The sequence below is a fragment of the Phoenix dactylifera genome, chromosome 5, assembly GCF_051530095.1.
Source record: "Phoenix dactylifera cultivar Ajwa chromosome 5, Ajwa_hap1_PhDact_Kaust_v1.1, whole genome shotgun sequence".
NCBI classification, from domain to species: Eukaryota; Viridiplantae; Streptophyta; class Magnoliopsida; order Arecales; family Arecaceae; genus Phoenix; species Phoenix dactylifera.
The window spans coordinates 20863023-20886322 of record NC_143194.1 but is presented as its reverse complement, the minus strand read 5'-3'; the positions used below and the strand labels follow the sequence as shown (position 1 = coordinate 20886322).

Genomic DNA, 23300 nt, shown 5'->3' with positions numbered 1-23300 from the left:
CATTATATTTTAAAAGAATATAGATATAATTATAGAATTTGTTCACTTGTTTATGAGCATTTTGGTTGGAATATAAAATTTTATACAACCAAAACAGCTACGTGATATATGCCGAAAAGCTTTTTAAGGAAAAGCTCCAAAATAATTCCAATAAATTTTACCGAACACCACTATAACCAATCAAAATATTTTTTGAGAGCCATAAAATTTTTTTCGACCCTCTAAAAATTTTGCTAAGCGAGATCTAAGTGGATCTAGCATGGTGTTAATTGTATTTTTCATTTCAAAATCCATAAAAGCTAAGAAAACCTTATTCTTTTCTCAAGCATGGCAGTTGAAAATCATTCAAAATTTCGGGGCCAGTTGGCGTGTTTCTTTTTTGTCTTTGTTTTTTCTTCTTCTTTTTTTTTTTTTTGACTATAATGACTTCTTACACAATACTTGCATGGGTGCAGCCAACAGTGTTGAGAGAAAAAAAGATGGCATAGAGATAGAGGGACAGCTATATAGCATGTTCTGCACTATTTTTTTAAAATAAATTATAGATTATGGAATCGTTGGTCCAATATTAATTCTAAACAAATACGATATTTTTTTTTTCCTCCTCTTTTGATTAGGATGCCGTGGGGATTAAAAAAAAAAGAAGAGGTTCAAAGCATCTGGACTTGGAAGTATACGTAGTGCGGTGTGTCCCATGGACAGGAAAAGGTTCATCATTCATGCATCCTCTGGAGCTAGACGTGTTCCTTTTTTTTTATATCTTCTCACACGGTCCGTTTCTTTTGGAGTCTCCGACGGGAAGGCTGTCACACAGCAATAATGATAAAGGACCAAATTAATATTTAATTTATGACTATGCTGAATGACTTCTAATTCTTAATGAAACAGTAGGGACTCTAGCCATCACTTTAATTAGAAAAAAGGTATGAATCCAATGAGGTCCAAAAGTATGTGTAATGAATGCCTCAGCTACCCTTGACAATTGTGACACAATTCTTTTTCCCCTTTTTCATGATGAATTTTGCATGCCTTTCAAAAAGTATTCCATAAAAATTTTAAGTTTACAATTGCAATAGCTATTATTTTTGAGTTTTTTCCCTACAAATCAATAAAATACCACAAGGAAGTCGATGCTATTCTGCGCTATTATTACTGCTTTTTTTTTTTTGAAAGCAATAAATTTTTACTATCGAAAACTCTAAAAAATTTACAAGCAAGTTTAAACAAATTTGGTTTTCATTGTTTGTGCTATTTATTCTAGTTCATTTTTTCTTGAATTTTTGAAAACAAAGCTCAAACATACAATGTCAGGAAGGACCCTTAATTATTGTTTTTGCAAGAAATTATTGGGTTTTCCAAGCAAAGTGGTATATATTTAGGGCCTAGAAATAATTCCGTCTCTAGATCCATGTAAAAGATAGAACATACATAAGTTAAAAATATTTGATATATGTACTTTGAATATCAATTATATATATTTGTTGAGACTGAGTATTTAAATCTAAGACAAAATCTTCTAGAAATACTTTTTAAAAAAAATTCTTTCTTGCAAATTAATAATTGAATGATTTTTAACACAAAATTCACCTTTTAAAAATGATCCTTTAGCATCAACGTGGGCCAAGCCTCTCATTATCAATCAATCAACTTCGACTAAATTTTACAAAAGACATGCTTAACAAGGAGGGACTGAAGAGTGAAGAACAAAAAAGGGCCATAGGATGGTTTGCCGCAGTTAGGTCTATTTGAGCAACATTTTTTTTTTTATTTTTTACAGCAAATGATTCATCGATTTTACACTTATGGTGAAAAAAAGACAAGAAAAGCAAAAATGAGAAGACCGGATGACTAGATTACCGGCAATCGTGTTACATGCAACCAATATAATCTTGTATGATTCATATTCAATCATCAAATTTCATATGAAGACATTTTTAAGCTTTTAAGCATCTGTTTTCATTCTTAAGAAAACAAAACGGAAGAAAAAAAATCTGGTAAAATATGGGGGAAAAATAGAAACTCCCTCCCCTTGTGTTGTGGAGTGACTAACCCTTTTTTTTGAAAAAAAAAATATTTTATCGCAACCAACTAAAGATAGGAGAAAGAAGACATTGTAAGATGATCTTGATCTGATCAAGTTGATGATATATTTTCTCTTCTTGAAATACTATTTTAACATGCAAATACCAAAAATAAATATATTCAAGATCATCTTACAATGTCTTGAAATCTTCGCCTATAAATTTAGACCGGCCATTAACCTATCAGACACTTTTCAGACAGAAGTCGTCATTTTTATGTTTAGAGGTCGTTCTTCATTTTTGTAGTCGCACAATTATGATCACCAATATCCAAGAACTCTTGAATCCTAAACTACCTCTAACTTCTTCTCGATTGATCGGCCAGTTTGCAAACCAATAGGCTTTTGATCTCAATGTAGATGGCCAGTTGGATCCGATTGCGTTTCTACCATGTTGAGGAGCAGGCATTAGAAAATCCGATCGGTTTATTAAAGAGGTGATGCGAACCTGGCAGGCGTAAATCATGTGATAAACATATCACAGCTAACTTAGCAAGATATCGACACAATGTCTTCCATATAGAGGGAGAAAGGGATGCAGCCATATGTGTTAAATTTTAAAGCAAGACTTCTTCACAGAATTACCATGCGAGACGGTCCTTTTCCTGAAACAAATCAGTGTGACCTCCCACCAAACTTACGACCCCCCTCTAAGCATTTAGTCCAATCCTTTATGTTGGTTGAGGAAGGTGATGAGGAAGTGGAGGCATCAGCAACATCCACAATCCTTTGTGTTGGTTGAGGAAGGTGACGCGGAAGTGGCGGCATAAGCACCATCCACAATGGAGGAAGAGGAGAGCAGCGTCAAAAACGCGCATGGTACAAGATCGCGAGTATATGGGAAATTGGAAGGTTGTTTAAAATTATGTTGGAGTTCGCATACACTTTTTTTTTTTTTTTTAGATTTTTTTATGAATACCTTCCAAAATATGGAATTTTATATAAAAATTCTTTCAAATTTATATTTGCATGTATTTTTAGATTTTATAGTTAAAAATTAAATGTTTCAAATTAAAATGACTAAAATATTCTTAATTGGTAGATGTGAAAAAAAAACCAAGACGATTGCAATAAAAAACAAAAAAGTAATTTTAAAATTTTATTTTATTTTTTATTAAAATAAATATAGTTTTTATTAACGATGTTAGAAGAAAAATTATATTAGGAGTATTTATGAAAAACAGTATTTTATGAGAATATAGAAATAAATATAAATTTTAAGAAAATATTCATATAAATTTAAATTTTTAGAAAGATATTCATGTAAAAAAAAATTATTTGGCCGTAAAAACATGCATGGTACCATTAGAACGAGGGGCCCAGAACAATTTCTCAGAACCGATACGCATTACCCGGTGGTTATAATGCCAGCCTCAAGCCGTGCACCGTCTTCTCGCCTTTCCTTGCTACAAAGCTCCATCGTATTCATCTCGTAATTGCATGCGATTACAACCAGATACCTCCCCGGCATTTCGATTTCCTTGGGGGAGTAGGATAAATGTCCCCAATTTTGCCCCATAATTCACACCTCTATTGAATCATTCGACCTATGCACATATTTTGAATAGATGTTCTCTTTAATACACACATTTAAAGCATGTGTTTTGCATATTTGTTTATCCCATGCACATCATTTTCATTTAGCAATACAAATCGCTGATACACATTTGATACTTTTACATGACTTCATGGTAAACACATCCATTGCATTTTCACCAAAAAAGCAAAAAAATACACATCCACTGCTACAAAAGTTATCGATATACGTTTGATGTTTATATGACACATGAATTTACTTCTCATACACGAATATAAAGGAAATGGCGCAATTTCTTTTTTTATTTGCATATGCACATTACTTTTAACACTAACGATTCATACCACTGAAGTTGCTGATACATGTTTGACGTCCGCATGACACATGAATTTACTTTACAACACAAATATATAGTCCATGAGATATATGTACTAACTTTATCACGGTATACAATTTTTGAAGTAATGCATGTATTGATAATTTGATAAATTGAAACATGCTTATTATCTGTGGATACACGTTTCATGAATTGCTAACCTGTAACCTCCTCTAGCGTTCTGATTGCTACGTAGACCGAAGATGCCAACCGGCTATCATATTAACTATTCAAATGATGGACATTGTCACTTGTTATCAGTGGCTATTACATACAGCCATTCGATTGTAAGCAATTCAAAAATGTTAGATCTATTGAAATACCGTCCTGGAACACAAAATGGCGACTCATCAATGACTACTTTAAATCTCATCATCCCAATAAAATTTAATTGCTCTTCTTTATAATCTAAATGTGGCACAAGTCTTTTCTATGAGGCCCCAAATTATTGGTGGGAGGGGAGGGGTTGTTTAGATCAGTCTCATCCTTCTCAATGTCCTGTGACGCACAGCACCTAATATCTCTTCGTTTTCAAGCATCCACTTCATCGACTAATGGTGCTGTAGCACCTCAACCAAAAAGACTAGCCAAAAATTATTATTTAGAATTCTCGATCCTGCTTATATCCATGAGATGATTGATGTACCCGGCTTGGATAAAGATCTAAACAGGGATTGGAGGTGCAGAATGGTGGCAGAGTGGATGGGAAAGGTGGGCGAAGAAGGACAAGTTCAGAATTCCAGAGAGAGAAGCTGCTCAAAGGAAGCAAAAACACAAAAACAAGGAATGAGAATGTGAGGGTGCTGGGATGGAGGATAGATGATGGGAAGAAAGTGGTTTTTGGTTGGATCTCCCAAATAGTTTTCTTAATTTTTTCCAAGAATTTTCAGTTAACTATTACTAACCTCATATTTACCTTACATTAGAAATGACATTTGTAGGAGAAAAAACAAAGAGATTTAACAGTAAATTTAGGAAATCGAATATGATCAAGAAACCTACCAGGTTGCTAATTGGCCTCAAATCCTTAAAAGATCGCTGAAAAATGGATTTGATCAGAAAAGAGGTGAGGATGTTTGGATACCGAAGTATCATGTAAAATTTAGAGATGAAACCGAAGAGTTATTGAAAATTAACTAGAATAAAAGTACCAAGCATCCAGACTATCTAGGGCAAAAAAATTAAAAGAATAAAATGCAGGAGTTAATGCTGGAATAAGTGGGCTCAGATGAAATCTGCCCACCGATAAGAGTAAAATCCAGGAGCAAGAACATTGTCTGCACTTCAAGACCTAACCACGGAAGCTCCTTCATCTGGAAGGCTATGTGAGCTCGTGCCCCTGCCATTATGTCTAGGGTAAAATGTCTCATGAGGAATGGCAGTTCTATAAATATTCTTCAAGATCCCTTGCTCTTTACAACCCCATTGAACAGCTTGCCTACCACAGTTTGCTGTGTCATGCTTGAGGACTGAAGGTTAAGGACCTAATGATTCCTGGAAGCAGAGAGTGGGACATTTCTCTTATTCATTGGGCCTTTGGAGAAAAACTAGTATTCAGAGTGCTCTCACATGTCGTCCCATTGGTTGATATGTCGATAGACTTAAATGGGGCACCACAGCCTCTTGGAGGCTCAGAACCAAGGATCTCCATAGACCCTCGACCTTGATGAACAGCTCATGGATTTGGAATGTTTGGATCCATCCGAGATTTGCTCTCCATTTGTGGAAGGTTGCTTGGAATCGGCTCCCATGCCTGAGCACTCTATACCTACTCAATTTTCATGTTAGTCCCGATAGCATTTGCTGCCTGGATGCCAAGGAGACTGTGAGTCATGTGCTTTTTGAAAGGCCAATAGGCATACAAGTCTGGAGGCATGCAACCTAAAAGGCATGATAAGGCCAGTAACCTTCATGGCTATATTGTATGGGACATTTGGATAGCCAGGAATGGGCAAATCCTTGAGAATGCAGACCAAAAGCCACTTTCGATCTTCATGAAAACTTACACTCAAGCTTTGGAGTTTATCCATCCTAAGGCTATTAGGGGGGCTATGATAGCTAGGAAAAACTAAGCTTCCATCACGGTCTCCGCATCATCTTTTGTGATTCATCTCACATAGAAACCCCAGCGGCCAAACTTTCTTTAAGGTCAACTTCCATGGTAGTGTGACAGATGATAGCATCTACAGTTCTGCGTGTTTTGTTATCCGCAGCTTTAACTCTACTTTGGTAGCAGTGGGTGGAACTCACCTCTATGATAGTATAGTGCCACTAGTGGAGTTAAGAGGAGCATGGGAAGGACTCATCTATGTCATCTCTGTCTGGAGACTACCCATATCATATTGGGAGGAAACCCCAGAACTTTGATGAATTGGATGGATAGACTAGACTCTTATATTGACAAGGGTTCATCCCCTCCTTGTATATATTTAGAGAATTGCTGCTCCCTTGATCTATTTTGAAACAACACATTTTTATAGAGGTGAACTCTATGATACTACCGTGCTCTCCTATGCTGCAGATCACACGGGTATTTTGTTTGGGACTCCAATACTTCTACTCCCAGACAACTTCGTGATCTTCACAAAAAGTTCTACATTTGTTCGAATAAAATGTTTAGCTAATTCCATGCGTCTAACCAAAAAATCCTTTCTTCTTCTAATTTTTCTATTTTCCCATTCATTTCCAGTGGACCCCTCATATCCTAATTCCTTCCATTCTACCAATGAATTATCTATAATAATTTGCAAATCTGAATCAGCTGATAGCACCTGCTCCTGTATTCTGATGTCAAGGATTGTGTCGACATGAGAATTGTATACATTAAAAAACAAAAAAATTCTGATGACCTTCAACAATGGATCAAAAATAAAATTGGAAGAATTTTTTTTGCAATAACCAGTGACAAATGTTAATGTTGCAATGGTGGACGCTAAGGGGAATGTCTTAGCTAGAGGTTGATGCCAAATTAACTGTTTATCCAAAATTTCATAAACACCGTCAAGTCTAGATGAAACATTTGTACTGAAAACCATACCAAATTGCCAACAAATGTTAAAATCCAGGAAAACAAAGGCCTAAAATCAGTTGAACTTACAATTAGTTAATCAGAAGCAAGTCCATTAAGGACCTGAAAAATGCAATCCAGTCACAGTCGGAGCACAATATTCTCACTAAAGAATCAAGAGACAACTGATAGCATCTCCAAAATGAAAAAAAAAGAAAAACAAACATATCCAAAGCACAGCAGAATGAAGAAAGAAAAGTATTATATAGTGAAAATTAACACATAAGCTTAATCCAAAACTTAAGCATCCGCAGATTATATAAGCAAAATTCTTAATTTCATCAGGAACACGAAATAAGCCAGGATAGAAAGCTAGAATTAAAAATTCAAAAAAAAAAGATTCTTCTTTTAATGGGGGAATAGAAGAGATAAGGAGAGAGTAAAACCCCCACAAGAGATCGGCATCGGGATCTAACGGTAGGACTTCTGGAAGCGAGCGCGGGCACCGCGGCCGCCGAACTTCTTGGGCTCGCAGCGGCGGGGGTCGGCAACGAGGAGGGTGCGGTCGTAGCGGACGAGGATGTCCTTGATCTCCTTCTTGGACTGCTCGTCCACATACTTCTGATAGTAGGCCACGAGGGCCTTGGCGATGCTCTGCCGGATGGCGTAGATCTGGGAGGTCTTCCCGCCGCCGCGCACGCGGATGCGCATGTCGACGCCGGCGAAGCGGTGGCGGCCGAGGAGGAGGACGGGCTCGAAGGCCTTGTAGCGGAGGATCTCCGGCTTCACCAGCTCGATGGGGCTCCCGTTCACCTTGATCAGGCCGCGGCCGCGCTTGCAGTACGTCACCGCCACCGCCGTCTTCTTCCGCCCGAAGCACTGAACCGACTCCGTCGCCGCCGCCGCCATGGTCACCGCTGTTGCTCGAGGTGCTATCTTCGCCGCCGCCGGAGCAGAGGTTGGAGAAACCCTAACACTCGGGATCTGTTTGATGGTGGGAGATGCTATTGATCATGCGGGTTCTTATAGCACCGTCGAAGATCGCATTACAAAAATTGGACGGCTATGATTGGGATGATAGAACTATCGACCAGGTTACATTGTGCGTACAATGTAACAAGGCAAACTAGACCACTTATCCGGTAGCTACCTATACATGACCCGACCCGACTTGGGATCTTGACCTGACAACCCAAACTCTAGCAACCCAACTACTAACTCTAGCTACAGCGTCGAATCCACCGTTATCTTGACGATGAGTTTGGTCTGGCCAAGAAAGTATTCAGTTGTGGGATTTACAATTAATCTAATTGATAATTGCAAGCCAGTCACCTTTCATCCAAAGATCAGTAGCAGAATTCATGCAGGTATGAATTTAGTTCCATATCGATTATTCATTGAACAGATTTTGGATATTAATGTAAGATCAAAATATCTAAATAATGTCTTCCAGCTAGCTTTTTTATGTGAGGTCCTGAATTGTTTACATTATCCATATATCTAAATTGCTACATCATCAACAAAAGGGACATAGCATGTCAAGCCGCTCGCATCAATATAAAGGACACGCCGAGCTGCTAGCAACAATCACATGACTTCTATGATCTCTAACAACAAAGCCAGCCCTAGCAATACGAAAGCTGGTTTCCATACCACAGCATCAAAATTGATACTACGCAATTGGCTATCAATCATATTGGTTATACAAATAATTCATTCAGGGTCAATTTTTTGGGTGAAGTTATGGGTTGTAATAAATGGTATCAAAGCAGAATTATATGGACTAGGACTTAAACGGAAGAGTATGTGAGAATCCAGAATTTATTGGTGTTTGTGATTAGATTTTTTTTTTTTTTGTTACATCGGCGGCTCACACATGACGAGTGTGAAAACGGCCAACAAAATCAGAAAATAAAATATTGCGCAAAGGCATAGGCACAGCCTAGTGGTCTATCTAGAAAAAGTTTTCGAGTGATGAGCCGCGAAGAAAGCAACCCAATCTGCAGCAACGTTTGCCTCCCGATATATGTGCGTGGCCTGGTAGGAGTCAGCCTCCCCCAAAGCCCTGCGAATATCGTGGAGCAGCGGCCGGTCCTCAACTGAGCACCCCTTTTTCGGGATCCACTCGATCACCATGGTCGAGTCCCCCTCGAGAAGGATGCGACCTGCATCTAGTATCTGTCTCGCATAAGAGACACTCTCCCAGGCCGCCTGAAGCTAGGGGTGGCAAAATATGACCCGACCCGCCAACCCGACCCGTGTTCGACCCGCCATAAACAGGTTTGGGTTTGGCCTAAACAGGTTCGGGTCGTAAACAGGTTGACCCGTTTAACCTGTTTAGTAATTGGGTCGGATACGGGTTTTAGATGTCTGACCCGTTTAACCCGTATAACCTGTTTAATTTTTGGGCTAATAGATAAGGAAATAAGGACCACAGGCCCACAACCCACAAGGCCTACAGGCTACCGCTCGGCCAACTCACCGCTCGGCCCAGCTCCCCGCGTCGGCCCAGCTCCCCGCGTCGGCCCAGCTTCCCGCCAGCCGTGAGGTTCACGAATGGATTCACGACTCCATCACTCCACCCGTCCACCCTCATGTTCTCCATTCTCCTGTTCTCCATTCCCTTTAGGGTTAGGGTTAGCTCTAGCGCCGCCGCCGCCCGAGTTCTTTGCATGTCCCTCTTCCCCTCTTCTCCGGACCTCCGCCCTCTCCTCCCCCGTGCCGGCTACTTCCACCTCTCCGTGCGGCGCAGCAACTCAAGGGTTTCGACGGCTCGGACCCGAGCAGCGGGCGGCGACGAAGGAGCCACGACGGAGGAGAAATCTCACAGCCGCTATGGAGCTGAGGAGCAAGACGAAAGAAAAGGAGCAGGGAAATTAGAAAGAAGGGAAGAGAAACGGTGAGTCAGACTCGTATCTCTCTCAATCTCTTCATTTCAAACTAGCAGTCACCCTCTCTCTCTTGCCAAAGCCCCAACCCCCCACCTCTGTCTCTCTCCGTCTAACCCTCCCACAGTCCCACCTCTCTCTCTCTCTCCGTCGAAGCCTCCCAACCGCTCCACATCTCTCTGTTGCCGAACGGAACCCCAAGGTCCCCAATCCCCCACCTCTCTCTCTCTCTCCCCGTCGAACCTCCCAAGTCCCATCTCTCTCTCTCTCTTGCCGGTGGATGACGACGATAGTGGGCCGACTGCTGAGGAGCGCCGATAAGCTCCCCGGTGAGGAGGGCAAGGGAAGCAGGGAAGCACCGATGACCGAGCACGGGTAATTTCTAATCTCTCTCCTTTTTTTTGAGTATTTTATTTCTGATTATTTATAATAATAGTTAGTTAAACGGGTAAGCATAAACGAACCCGACCCGTTTAATTGACCCGTTTATTAAACAGGTTAAACGGGTCGGGTCGGGTTATCTGTTTATTAAACAGGTCGGATTCAGATTATAATTTCTGACCTGTTTAATAAACAGGTCAGGTTCAGGTTTATACTTTTCTGACCCGTTTAACATCTGACCCGACCCGTTTATGTCTGACCCGACCCGATTGCCACCCCTACCTGAAGCTCTACGGTCACCACTGACAAATCAAAAATCCTCCGCCCACCTATCGCCACAAGTCTGGCGTCATGATCTCTGATAATAAATCCCACACCTTCGCAGCTCCCGTCCGCTACTATGCTGCCATCGAAGTTCACCTTGAGAAAGTCAGGGGATGGGGGCACCCAGGATACCAATATCGTCATGGACACTGCAAGAGTAGAATGGGCCTCCCAGATGTCCCTGACCAACCTAGTAGGTGAAGCCTCAATAGTGCCAGTAATCTTCGCCACATGTTGTAAAGCTCGGTCCGCCACCACCCTCGGATGGAGGCTCTCGCCGTCGAAAACCCGTGTATTCCTCTCCAGCCAGCAGTGATAGGCCAGGTAGGCATCACGAGTCCCTCTCTCCTCTCGTATAGACCCCCGGACCGAGGCCTCCAAATGTCGTAGGAACTTCTTAGTGGACGTCCACATCTGCCTCTGATCAGGCTGAGCTGAAGCACATCTCGATATCTGACTGGCTCTCGGGCACCCAAAAAGAACATGGTAGATGGTCTCTTCTGTCGCCCGACAAGCTCCACATATGGTAGGAACCCTCACTCCCTGCCTCACCAAAACCCCACTGGTAGGTAAACACCCCAGCCACCTTCCACAGGAACAAGGTCTGTCGGGGGTGAATGTGCATCCTCCAAATCCAGCCGCAATCCATCTGTCGCACTGAGGGCCCTCTACCTATCCACGAGAGGTCCCGAGTACTCACAGTCGTCCTTCCTGTCTTACTTCACACCCTCCTATTCACTGTCTCCCCCCTATGATCGGCAGAGTAAGGACAGGCTCAGCAAGGTGCTCCCCGAATACATACCGAACAAGACCCGCGTCCCATCTCCGCTCCCCCTAGGCAAATAAGGCACACACTCTGCATCCCTCCATCCAGTCATGGTCAATCTCGGTGGGCCAACTCTGCAGTACTACTTCAGCCAGCCATCTGTCCTCCAGAATGCTGATCATCCGCCCATCCCCAATCTCCCACTTGATTTCGGGTATCACTTCCGGGGCGCGGGCGCAGATCTTTCTCCAGATAAAGGAAGCTCCTCGGCCAGCACGTAGGGCGAAGTGGGGGGCAGGATTCTCGTACTTTGCCCTCAACAATGAGCCCTAAAAGCTCTCAGGCTCTAGAAGAAACCGGGCTGCCATCCTGGTCACCAGTAACTCCCTGTGCTCAACCAACGAATGGATATCAAGTCCTTCCCTGCTGGTCGGCTGGCAAATAGTTTAACAAAAAAACTTCAGGACTTAAATGTAAGAATATATGAGGAGATTTCTAAGAAAGGATATGCCGAGTGCCGAGCCCCCGGCAACAATCATATGATCTCCGGCAACAAAGCCAGCCCCAGCACTATGAAAGTTGGTTCTGCACCACAGTATCAAGATTGATCCACCAGTTGGTAGGGTGGGGAACTAAGCGAACGCCCCCACTCCACAGGGTGACGTTTGGCTCCCCAATTCCACTGATAAGGTTTGCCATGCAATTGCCATTGGCCAATAATCATATGCACCCTTAGCCAAAAAAAAAAAAAAAAAAATCATGTGCACCTAGTCGTATTATCTTCACGGGTGCCTCGCGGCATAGCCACAGCAGTTGCTGCGAGATGAAAAAGGCTCCTCCAAATGCGGCCATGCCTCCACCTCCATCGTCCATCCGGACGGAGAGGTGGGCGGGAAGGGAGGAGGGGGTGGCGGAGAGGGAGGCGGAGGAGAGGATGGAGATGGGACAGGGGGTGGCGGTAATAGTGGCGGTGGCGAGGAAGATGGGAAGAGAAAGCGAGGATGGGCGGGGAGAGGGAGGCGGTGGAGAGCGTGGATGGAAGTCGGGTAGGGATCGGCTCCCGGATCGGGATTTGGCCAACTCGATGCGTACTATGGTCGGGTCGGCTAATTTCTACGCCGCTGCCGTGGCACACGTGTGGCTCCCCCTCCCCTTCCCGGCTTCCCCTCCCCCTTCCCCAGTCCGTTTTCTCACACGTACGAGACCCGGTCCATCTCCTCCCGATCTCCCCCCAATTCCCTCGCCAATTCCCCCTAACCCCACCTAGGTTACAAAACCCTCTTCTTTCGAACGATCCGGGCGATAAAGGGCCGCCTCGGCCGCGCCTCTCCTTCGCCCGCAACGGCCTCTTCTCAATCCCGAGCTCAAGGAGCAGAAGTGAAGCGGAGAAGAGGGCCATGGAGAGGAAGTCCGGCAGCTGCGCCATCTGCGAGAATTCCAACCTCGCCTCCATCTGCGCCGTCTGCGTCAACTACAGGTAACCCCAATTCCTCTATCGCTTGGGTTTGATCGGATTAGATCGGAGCAATCACCGAGTCTTTTAGTATATTCGATCGAAATAGGACCTTTCGATCGAGGGATCGCAATAATTTATTTTGCCCTCCTTTTTCGATATGTGAAGATTAAGTGATCGCTACAACTCGTTGAAATCGCTGAAAAGCACAAGGGATTCTCTTTATTCGAGATTGAATGAAAAGTTGGTGGAAAAGGTTAGTTTTTTACATGCCTTGCATAAATCGTTTTTGTTATTTCTTTATCTATGGGCATATTTTCTTGGTTTCCAATTATTATCATGTGTTTAATCTGGCTTGCAGTTATGTCTAATTTCACCGTGAAAATTGTTCGAAGGGTTGTCCAGCTGGTTGGTAGAGCTCACAGTTGATTAACTATTTAAATTTATGTACTTAGCATTTTTGCTAGATAATGACACTCAATCAAGCGAAAGAAGATGAGGAATAAACCACACGTCTAGACAAGTTACATAAGCTTGATTCGAAATAGAGAATTCCAAGAAAGCTACTGGAAGAAGGCACTAGCCCTATGACAAGCCATTCCATTAATTTCTTGCCTCTTGATCACCATTTAGCCATAGCCACCAATAACAAGCATCTATGAAATATTATGAATTATTTGGAGTTTGTTTTGGATGGATCATATATCTAGTCCCTTCTTGCAAGATTTGTCAAGACGTGTTGTGAAGGACTAAATCTTACATTAGTTCATCAAATTCAATAATATCATATTGAGCAAAACGTGGTCCTTGATATCTTATCTGGTGCCTCTTATATTTTTTCTAGAGACAACTTTATATTGTTCTGCATCATCTAAAATTGAATATTCAGTTCTAAACACATTGATAATTCTTGCCTATAGTTACTTATTCATTTTGAAATTTCTTTTAGGCAAATCCCTTTCTTACATTTCCTCTTTCATGCTTGACATGCGTTGAACGACCCCGTAATGTAATATTTTTTAAATTTGCTAGCAATCAATTGTAGATTGCATAAATTCATCTTTGGTTGTTGATAACACATTATAATATGTACTATACATTTTAGATAAGATGTAGCATATCAGGTAAGAGTATGAAATTCAAAAAAAAAAAAAAATTGCATGATTGAATATAAAGCCTCTAAATGGTGTGAGCAATTTCACATGGAGACAGATTTGGACCTTTGACTTTTCTTGCATATAACTTTGGAATATTCTTTATTGTTTTTTGTTTTCTTTTTTCTTCACCAATTTCTTTGTTGATATTTAACGTTGCCAGAAGAAAACAGATAATCAATTTAATTGGAGACTAAGCCAAAATGAGAAACTCAAGAAGTTGAGGGAGCGACTAAACCACTTGAAGAAACAACTCTCACAAGGTTGGTCTCTTCATATACAATATCAGGCATCATATAGCATGACACTATCATTTTCTAAATTTATGTTGGAATTTTTTGTTCTTTTTAGAGAAGGCTAAGGTTGAGGAAGAATCAAATGATCTAAACTTAAGATATGGGATGCTGGATTCGGCTTTTGCATCGGTAATACAATTTCTTGTCAGCAATGGTTTTTGGCATAGTTTATTTTTGCCACGGAAAATATACTTGAATTTTGCACATGCATGCCAATCTCGTGTTAACTATTGATTTCATACTTTCAGTTACAAAAGAACCGTGTGGAGTTGTTGGAGACGTTCTATACCAATATCATTTACGCTCAGAATTTAGTCTATGTAAGTTTCCTTTTTCAACAATAATTTTTATAAATCTAGTTTAGTGCACAGTAATCGGGGTGCATGTTTCAATTATGTTTGCTGAGTGTTGTTACTCTTTATTTGTTAAAGTTATTCTTTTTTGTTTAAGTTTTTTGGCTAACTCATGTTGAGATTTATTTTGTTTTCATGATTTTATAATATTTCAAGCTTAATTGGGTTATACGGGCTTTTGTTTATGTAGCTTAATAATCTGTTTTAGATCCATATCTAATCAAAGAAAAAAAAAACATTATTGCACTTGGCTCCTTGCTAGAGGATTATCGTCTTTGGGCAGTCCCAAGAGTTTAACCTAATCTTATTTAACAATGTCTTCTGATCATGTCAAGACTTTGGATCTGTTCCTCTTCCTTTTTTTATTTGTTTACCTAATCTTAATTAAAAGTTCTTAGGTAACCCCTAGAAAATGGAAGTTATGATGAAATAATGTATTGAAGTTTATTAATGTTTTAACATTTGTTGGCTAAAAGCAGCATTGTTGGATTATCGTATTTGTTCTTCAGATGTCTCCTACACTGAAAGGATCTGATGTATATGACTGGTCATGTAGCTGGATATGTTCACTCAGCTTTCATTGGGAAGTTCTAAAGTTTGTGAAGAACATTGCAACCCTTTGCACTAATGCAATGTTTCTAAGTGGTGACTACTTTACCGTCATATCAATAAAATCCTGACTAATCGATTCAAAAGTTCTTAGCAACTCTCAAATCTCAGCCACAAATATGATTGTGTTGATAGGAAAAAAAAGGGTGACTTAGTGTGCGAGGCCCCTGTCATTGCAGGATCTGGAGAGGGTCAGATGTAAGCAGCCTTACCCCCATGTGCAAAGAAGTTGTTTCCGTATTTCAAAGCCGTAACCTCCAGGTCACAATAGAGCGATCTTACTTTTCAGCCAAGGCTCACCATTACAAATACGATTGTGTTGATGCTTGGAAGAATCATTGGATGGTGTTCATCTAGATAACACATGTTGTTATTCATAAGTTAAAATGCTGGATGAGCTAGCAGGATTATAGCAAATTGGCAATGCCAACCTATAGATGTTGATGATAGCTTGATTCAGGCATTAGAGTTTGGATGTTTTCCTTTCATGCAGGAGAAGAAATAGATCTTCTTTTTGCCATTCACATTTTTTTTTGTTTCTTCCTGGTTTCCTTTTCAGTATTGTTTTTCTCGTTAAAATATTTTGATCTTCGCTCTCATTCATCCAATGATTGTCATGCTGTTGTGTTTATTTCAGATGGAGATCACCTCTGAACGTCTTCACAAACAGTTAGTAGTTATAAAACAAATCTGCAAACTGTTCCCAATGCGTCGAGTAAGTGCCATCTATCTCTTTGATGCAATTTCTTGGCTTTAGACATACATGTATATACGTGGGGTTCATTAGCTAATCCAAATAGGAATGAGTGCAAGAAAAGATACAGAAAGCCAATCCAAGTAGTTGTGTAAGATCTGCTGATCATGGATGCTAGTTATAGCATGATCTATTAAATTGCAGAATTAATACTCGTCATGTAAAATATCCAAGATACAAGTAGTCCTTGCTAGTTTTATCATGTTGCATAATGCTATCTTTTTGTGGACAAGTTATGCATTACATATAAACTTGGATGCATTGCAACATGTTCTGCATTTCAATTAAAAGATGAAGTGAAAGGTGACATGTTATCAGGTGTAAGCAACCTAAGGAAGAAGTGCAGAAATTAAGATCAGCAGCATTAGCCTGCAAAAAGATCAGAAGAATGCATTTATTTTCACTAGGAGAGGACTCTAGAATGGCTGCTTGTATCCTTCAGATGAACCATAAACTGCCAAAGTTACTTGTTTAGGTGGTGAAAGACTGCCCCAACAGTCCTATATGTGTTTAATCAGCCAGATTAAAGCACAACACCAAAATGGATGAAGCTTAAAGCCTTAAACCCTTTTCAAGTAAGTCTATTCGAGCAGGAGATGATTTCCAACCTTTTGCTGCATGTATTATTTTAACTGCTGCATCATGATCTTGATGGGTGAAACCGGCAGGAAAGTTCGTTCTATCCCATTAAATAAGTTCAAGAATACCAAGAGGTCAAAAGAATTTTAATGTCACTGCCTTCCCATTCACTGTTCTGAACACTCTGGTATCAATAAAGGCATAATGAGGCAAAAATACCCTGGTAGGATCATGCTAGTTCTGTCAATAATTCTTCTAATGCTGCATTCTGAAGAAAAAGAAAAATAAAGATAAATTAGCCAGCTCACTAGTTGTCATCTTCCCTTTTATATTATCTTACACGTAGTTATGGGGTTGGCATTTTGCTTTATTGCTTGTTTCTCTACCAGTCTTTTTTTTTTCTTCAAGCAAGTTCCTTGCATCATTTTTTCGACTTTAATAAATTTCTTAATGATGCCTAGAAAATTTCACTTATTCTATTTTCTCCTCACTCAAAACAGTTTTTAGATTATTCCGAGAGCCAACAAGTACCATAATGCATTTCTGACACAGCCAAACCAGCACATTCCAAAAATAGACACAGAAACAACTCTTTAGAGTTGATTTTCACTGTATGGGCACCCAAATAATTGGGACAAAGTTGGATGGTTAAGGTTATGTGCACAGGAACCTAACATGCAAATGAACACAAGTTATATATGTAGACAACAGTTATAAATACTGCGATTAGCAATCAACTTTCTGTAAATTCTTAACATGGTTTGGTTATATTTACATATCATTTTATATTTCTATCACGGGCCAAGTAATCTATAACAAGGTTTGCAGAACCTGTATTGTTGCTACCAGGAACCATAACATTCATAATGTCTTTGGGTTACTGAATAATGAACAAAGACAACCAGAACCTCCTAATAGTCATGTGCTTGGTGAGATGGAAAATAGACCTTTAATGAGAGTGTGCTGCATAGTTGTAGCAGGAACTACTGTATATAATTCTGTCTTGTTTTATGGGATTTTACTTCTGTGAGGATGAGATGCAGCCAGGACATTAGATATAAAATACTAATACTATCCAAAGTTTTCCACCCTTTTCCTGGAGCATTGCTACACTATATTATGCCAAATATTAGCTAAATGTTGCACAATCAGCAGCATTTACATATACTGATTTCTTTTCCATGACACATTTGAACTGTTGGTTTTGAATGGTATGTAACAATGTAAGATAATCGTCGCTGGGGTCTTAAGTGGTCTGCACAAGCACACTTTGCAAGTTTGCATCAGTTAGCACACCGAGCCCGAACTTGAATGATGGCCTGATAGCATAAAGATAGTATTTAATATATGATAATGCTCAATAATTGCAACTATGCAGTTGACTTGGTTTGTGATTTAGGAAAAGACATCTTGTCCTTTTTGTGCTGTGACTGACATTTGATGGAAGTAAATATTGGAGAAGCCCACTGCTCAGTTTTCAACTTCTGTTGCAAATTTGAGCCTTTTGGCTGGGGACGCAAATGGCCCAGCATGCAGGCCATCGTTTACATTATTCGGGCCGGGTTTCTGGCCCTACAGAGAATTTTGCAAACCCCCAACCCAGGCTTGGCCCATTTGCATCCCTGCTTTCGGGTTTGAATTGCTTGAGGATGTGAAAAATGATGCTTTAGTAGAAGTAATTTATGTACCATTCAGCGCACTGTAATGTCCATTGCCCAATATGAAGTCAAAACATTATAGGTAGTTTGTAAGTTTTTGAGGTAACAAATTTAGACATGTGATCAAAATCATACTCAATAGCTTTGTACTTTTGAGTTAAAACATAGCTTTGCGAGTCCTCGTATCCATCTATCCTCATGCCATATCTTCCACCACAATCTCTGCTTTTTCTTTGACTACACTTTTGCTTCTTGAATCCTACCCTCTTTAGTACAACATCCAATGCAAATCCATACTTTTCTTAATATGGTCCATTTCCAACCATTGTTCCAAACGAACAATGACTCAATTAGTTTTAGATTATGATTCCCTTTATATAGAAGATCAATATAAGAAGTATTGGCTCAGGAGGCTGACATGAGGTTGTAAGTAGACATAAGCCATTCTCAAACTTCGACGGGTTTTAGGTTTAACCATGGATCCGAACTCATATGGATAAGATACCTTTTCTTGGTTAAAGTGAAGCAAGAAATTAGATTGCAGAGTAATATCTTAGCACTATCCAAATTTTCAAGGAGCTTATCGCACAAATAATCTACTATTCATTTATTTATGATATCTATTTAATAAAAAAAGTCTTATCATGAATGTGATTCCCTGTATAAACATGATCTGAGATCTTCTGATGCCTTTTTGTACAGTACAAATACTGCTGATATACTTTACGAGTTATTGGAAGTTTCCTGTGCTCCAACTTATCAAAGACATATGTTAGGGAGATGCATGTAAATTTTGATAAGCTTTATGATTTCCTTCTCCTAACTTCTTCATCACAAGTTTCATTGATCCATTAAGATTTTTTTTTTTAATAGTTTGGATGACTATTCTTGTACAGTTTCAAATAATGTTTTCGTTGTTCATCTCCCAGGTGAATCCAGATGGTGAAAGAAAGGATGGGTCTAGTGGTCCATTTGATCAAATATGCAATGCACGCTTACCTAGAGGACTTGATCCGCATTCAGTTCCATCTGAAGAGCTTGCAGCCTCTCTGGGGTGAATTCTTCTTACTGCTAGAACTCCATGATATTCGTGTTCCTCGATTTTTGGTCTTCCTAATTTCCCCGACAATGTTGCAATTAGGCTTACATGGTGTTTATGTGTACCTTTTAGACACTTTATTGGTCTGTAAGAGATTCATGATATTGGTTTTTCAATTGTTAAATTGATATTATCCATTTCTTTTCTTTCTCTTTTTTTTTTTGGGGTGGGGTGGGGTGGGGTGGGTTTTTGGTATAACAAGTGTTGATGCATCAATTAGATCTCTTTTTATATGAATTAACCACAAAATTCTTGTCTCTGGTTGTATGGCAGGTACGTGGTCCAACTTCTAAATCTTGTTGTCCGAAACTTGGCTGCTCCAGCCCTTCATAATTGTGGTTTTGCGGTAAGCTTTGATGGATGAATTGAATAAGAATGACCATAATCAATAGTAGAACTTGTATGTCATAGTCTAAGCATCAAGATCCTAGTAATCACGCACATGCTTATATTAAATTCCATCAAAAAACGAATTCTCCATCTACATATGTACGTATCATGCACACATGCATGTATAAAGGTAGATACATGCACTATGAGATAAATGGTAGAAGTCTATGCTTCCTTTGTTTTACCTGCATCATGATTCCTGCAAAAACATTGCATCTTACTTGGTGAATGCAACCTGTTGGTTACCCCCCCTCCCCTATTGCTTTGTATTTCTACAATATGCTTTTCATGGCAATTCCTTCTTTTCCAACTGTTATAGGGCCTGTTTGGATATTGCTGCAGGAATATCCTGTAGGAATCGAGCCTGTTCGCTTACCCAGCCTGCATCTTCTAAGGACCCACTAAGATCCCATCCTAAATCTCAGCTTGTGGGCCTGTTGGTCTGCAGGAAGGAGAAAAAGAACCATTGAAGTCTTTTTTTTCTTCCTATGGGATTCAGACTGGTGGGTGTTGGGTTGATATGGGCCATGCTCAAAATGGCTGCCCAATCCACAAATCCAGCAAAAAAATAATCTTGCTGGATTACCCATATAGGACATTATTCTAATATTTTAACTCTTCTTGTTGCACTTTTACTTCAGGGTTCTTGCTCATGCATATGGCAGCGAAATTCATATTGGGATACACATCCGTCTTCACAAAGGTGCTTATTGGGAAAGGAATTTTAAATAAATTAAATTCATGTCCACTTTACATGATGATTTTAGGCCACTTGTGCAGCAAGGAGTATCCACTTTTTATTCCGAGGCAGAACTGCTGCTGCTCCAGTGACGACAATTCATGGTCTGACAGAAGCTCCAGCAATTTTGGTGTTGCTTCCGTGGAGCCAGAAGATACTTCTGGAAGTAGTAGCTCTAATTATTCTTCTGCTTCTCCACATTCTGTCGAAACTCACAAGGACCTGCAGAAAGGAATATCACTACTCAAAAAAAGTGTGTCATGCATTACAGCTTACTGCTATAATTCTTTGTGCTTGGATGTACCTTCTGAAGCTTCCAATTTTGAAGCATTTGCAAAATTGTTGGCCACTCTATCTTCATCAAGGGAACTGCGATCTGTTTTGTCATTGAAGATGGCATGCTCAAGGTATAATTCCAGTCATCTTTTTCTAGATGAGTTTTCGCACATATTCTTTCCAGGTTATCATTTTAATTTTCGGTCAACTATTATAACTATTCGAGTTAGAATATTTTCATTACTCATTTAAGGCATATAAACTTGCTATTTTAATTGCAAGTCTCTGATTTTTTTGATTCCTTTGGAACTCATCGATATATTTGCCTTGCCATTGCTTTATGATACGGCACATGTACAAATATTTTAGATGGGAGTGCTAAGATAATTGGATAAATAAAACACATCATATTTTTATGCTTAACTGTAAGAAAATGCACGCTACTTTACAAAAGATGTCTTGTGAAAGGCTGTATTAAAAAAAAAGTAAAACTGAAATAGAGGGCAACAGAATCTAGTTCTTCTAATAAATTCACCCTTCAGCAAATCTTGAAATTTCAATCATATTTTGATCAAACCATCTTCTCCTCATGCATGCTCCCACCACAACAACTTGAACATTGATCTATTAAGAAGTTTTGATTAGAAAGAACATCAGTTTTACAAGCGAATTGTGGTGGTTTTTTTACTAAAAAATACTAAGCTAGCATCAGTCCTCACAACAGCTACAAAAATTCAGGTTATTGCTTGTTTAGAGGTGAAGACCAATGTGTCTGTTTGGTGTGCCCCACTATAAGCTGAAGGTTAGATGCTAGAACCCTTATTTTTTAGGGTGCATTGCGAGTGTCGATGTTAGTTTCGCATTATTCCTTTTTTAGATTATAGCAAGGATACAAGTAGGGCTTTTGGGATTTTTTATCCAGTGCTTGTGAAGGGCCCAGACTCCACAGAAGTGCAGCCTCTGTACAGTGGGAAGTGCCAGGGTCCTCACTCCTGTATTCAGCCCTCATCCCCTGGTGAAAGGCACATGCATGGCACATGCAAAATACTTGTGCATGTGTGCTCAGATGATATTGGAAAGGTATTGCAGTCATTTTGGGAATTCCATATATCCATATGAATGCATGCATGTGTGCCCACAAAACTGAAAGCGCACAAGCAAAACTCACATCCTATAGTTGAGAAGACAATGAGCGTGAGGCTCAGACATCACATGTAAATGAATCTGAAATTACTACTGCGAACAGTTTAAAATGTGATTACTTGATCTGGCCATAAAACAACCCTAAGTTGTTATAATTTCTTGTTGATAGTTCACATTTTTCAGGGGTAAATGCTGCTTGTAGTGATAATGTCTCTCTTCTACTCCCCCTCCTCTTTTTTTTTTTGCGGTATATAATGTTTCCTCTTTCTGATTCACAGGTCTGATAAGGAAGCTCAGCTGATGAACAGATCAGTATGGAATGCAAATTCAGGGGTTTCATCAAGTAGTTTAGTGGAGAGTATGCGCACAACAATAATGGTAAGCCATATGTGGATATATAATATTTATTTTGTCGCCTTCAAGTCTGTTCAATCTCATATTTAATTTACTGTGTCAATCAGCCAAATGCTAATGACAACCAGTTCTCAAACTCTGCTACTAGTTTTCTTTGCTCGGACGAGATGATTGAGTCGGAAAGATCTGAAAGCCTTGTGGAAGGTTGGGATATAGTGGAGCACCCAACCTTTCTCCCACCACCATAGCAGGTTGGAGATGTTGAACTTCGGACACGGGTAATGTTCATAAATGCTACGAAAAACTAGCAAGGCACCAGCTGCTCTTTCACAATACGTCTCTTACTGTGTAATTTCGATGTACATAACTAATTGTTGCCCTTTTTTTCTGGCTGTAAATAGCTTTTCCTTGTAGTTTTGTAGCACAGAAGTATAGCTCCTGATTTTATCCAACAAATTAATGCTTTTAGCTGGGGAGAAGCTTATGTCTTGTTGTACATTAATTATAGTAACGGCAATTTACTTGAATTATGCCAATTTGGCAAAGCTTTGAGCTGCTTTTTGGATAATTAGTCTGTAGAACAATTCCTTGCTACAACTATCGTTTTGTTTATAGTGCTCCGCCGGAGCATTGATGAAAGAGGGTATTTAGTAATTGGCTATCTGCCCATCCAGAATCCAGTCTCATCAGGTAACCCGAAGATATCTAAGTTTGTTGATATGCGAAACCATTAGAAGCCACTATGCGGATCGAAATAACCCAGCGGACCGATAGTCACATTCCAGTTAAATTTGGCCTCGTAGTTTCATGGATACTAGGACTGAGAAGATAGAAACCAACTAGACCTGTAAACAGCCAACTCGGTTGCTGCTCTCTTGTGCTGGGCAGCTTTGACATGCTTGTGACTTCTGGTTATTAAAATTTAATCTTATAAATTAGGGCTCGTCTCAATGGTCATACCCTTTGCCAAGCAATCAAAGACTCCGGTCTGATCATGTTTGATATGTTCCCAGTAGTGGAACTATAATTATGCTATGAGTCTCTCACCGTTTATGTCAGATAAATCAGAAATGGCACCGAGTCC

At 40.0% G+C, this 23300-nt stretch overlaps 1 protein-coding gene and 1 pseudogene across 5 annotated transcripts; one reads left to right on the top strand and one right to left on the bottom strand.

The window, feature by feature from the left end:
- Positions 1-7245: 7245 nt before the first annotated feature.
- Positions 7246-8017, bottom strand: LOC148703455 (small ribosomal subunit protein uS9 pseudogene; annotated as a pseudogene). The gene has a single exon (XR_015987097.2). The product of XR_015987097.2 is annotated as a small ribosomal subunit protein uS9 pseudogene (transcript).
- A 4057-nt stretch (positions 8018-12074) lies between these two features.
- On the top strand, positions 12075-22752 carry LOC103705559 (uncharacterized). 4 transcript variants are annotated; one of them, XM_089930723.1, is made up of 12 exons: positions 12138-12836; positions 12981-13068; positions 14130-14229; positions 14318-14391; positions 14511-14582; positions 15862-15939; positions 19145-19269; positions 19588-19660; positions 20346-20407; positions 20485-20850; positions 22141-22240; positions 22324-22752. In XM_089930723.1, exons 1-12 carry the CDS (start codon positions 12361-12363, stop codon positions 22462-22464), a joined length of 1755 nt encoding a protein of 584 aa, XP_089786849.1. In that variant the 5' UTR covers positions 12138-12360; the 3' UTR covers positions 22465-22752. The 4 variants fall into 4 exon arrangements, with proteins under 4 accessions (XP_089786850.1, XP_089786849.1, XP_089786851.1 ...); XM_089930725.1 differs by having other exon boundaries at positions 12166-12836; positions 22365-22752; XM_089930722.1 differs by having other exon boundaries at positions 12168-12836; positions 22345-22695.
- The last annotated feature ends 548 nt before the right edge of the window (positions 22753-23300 follow it).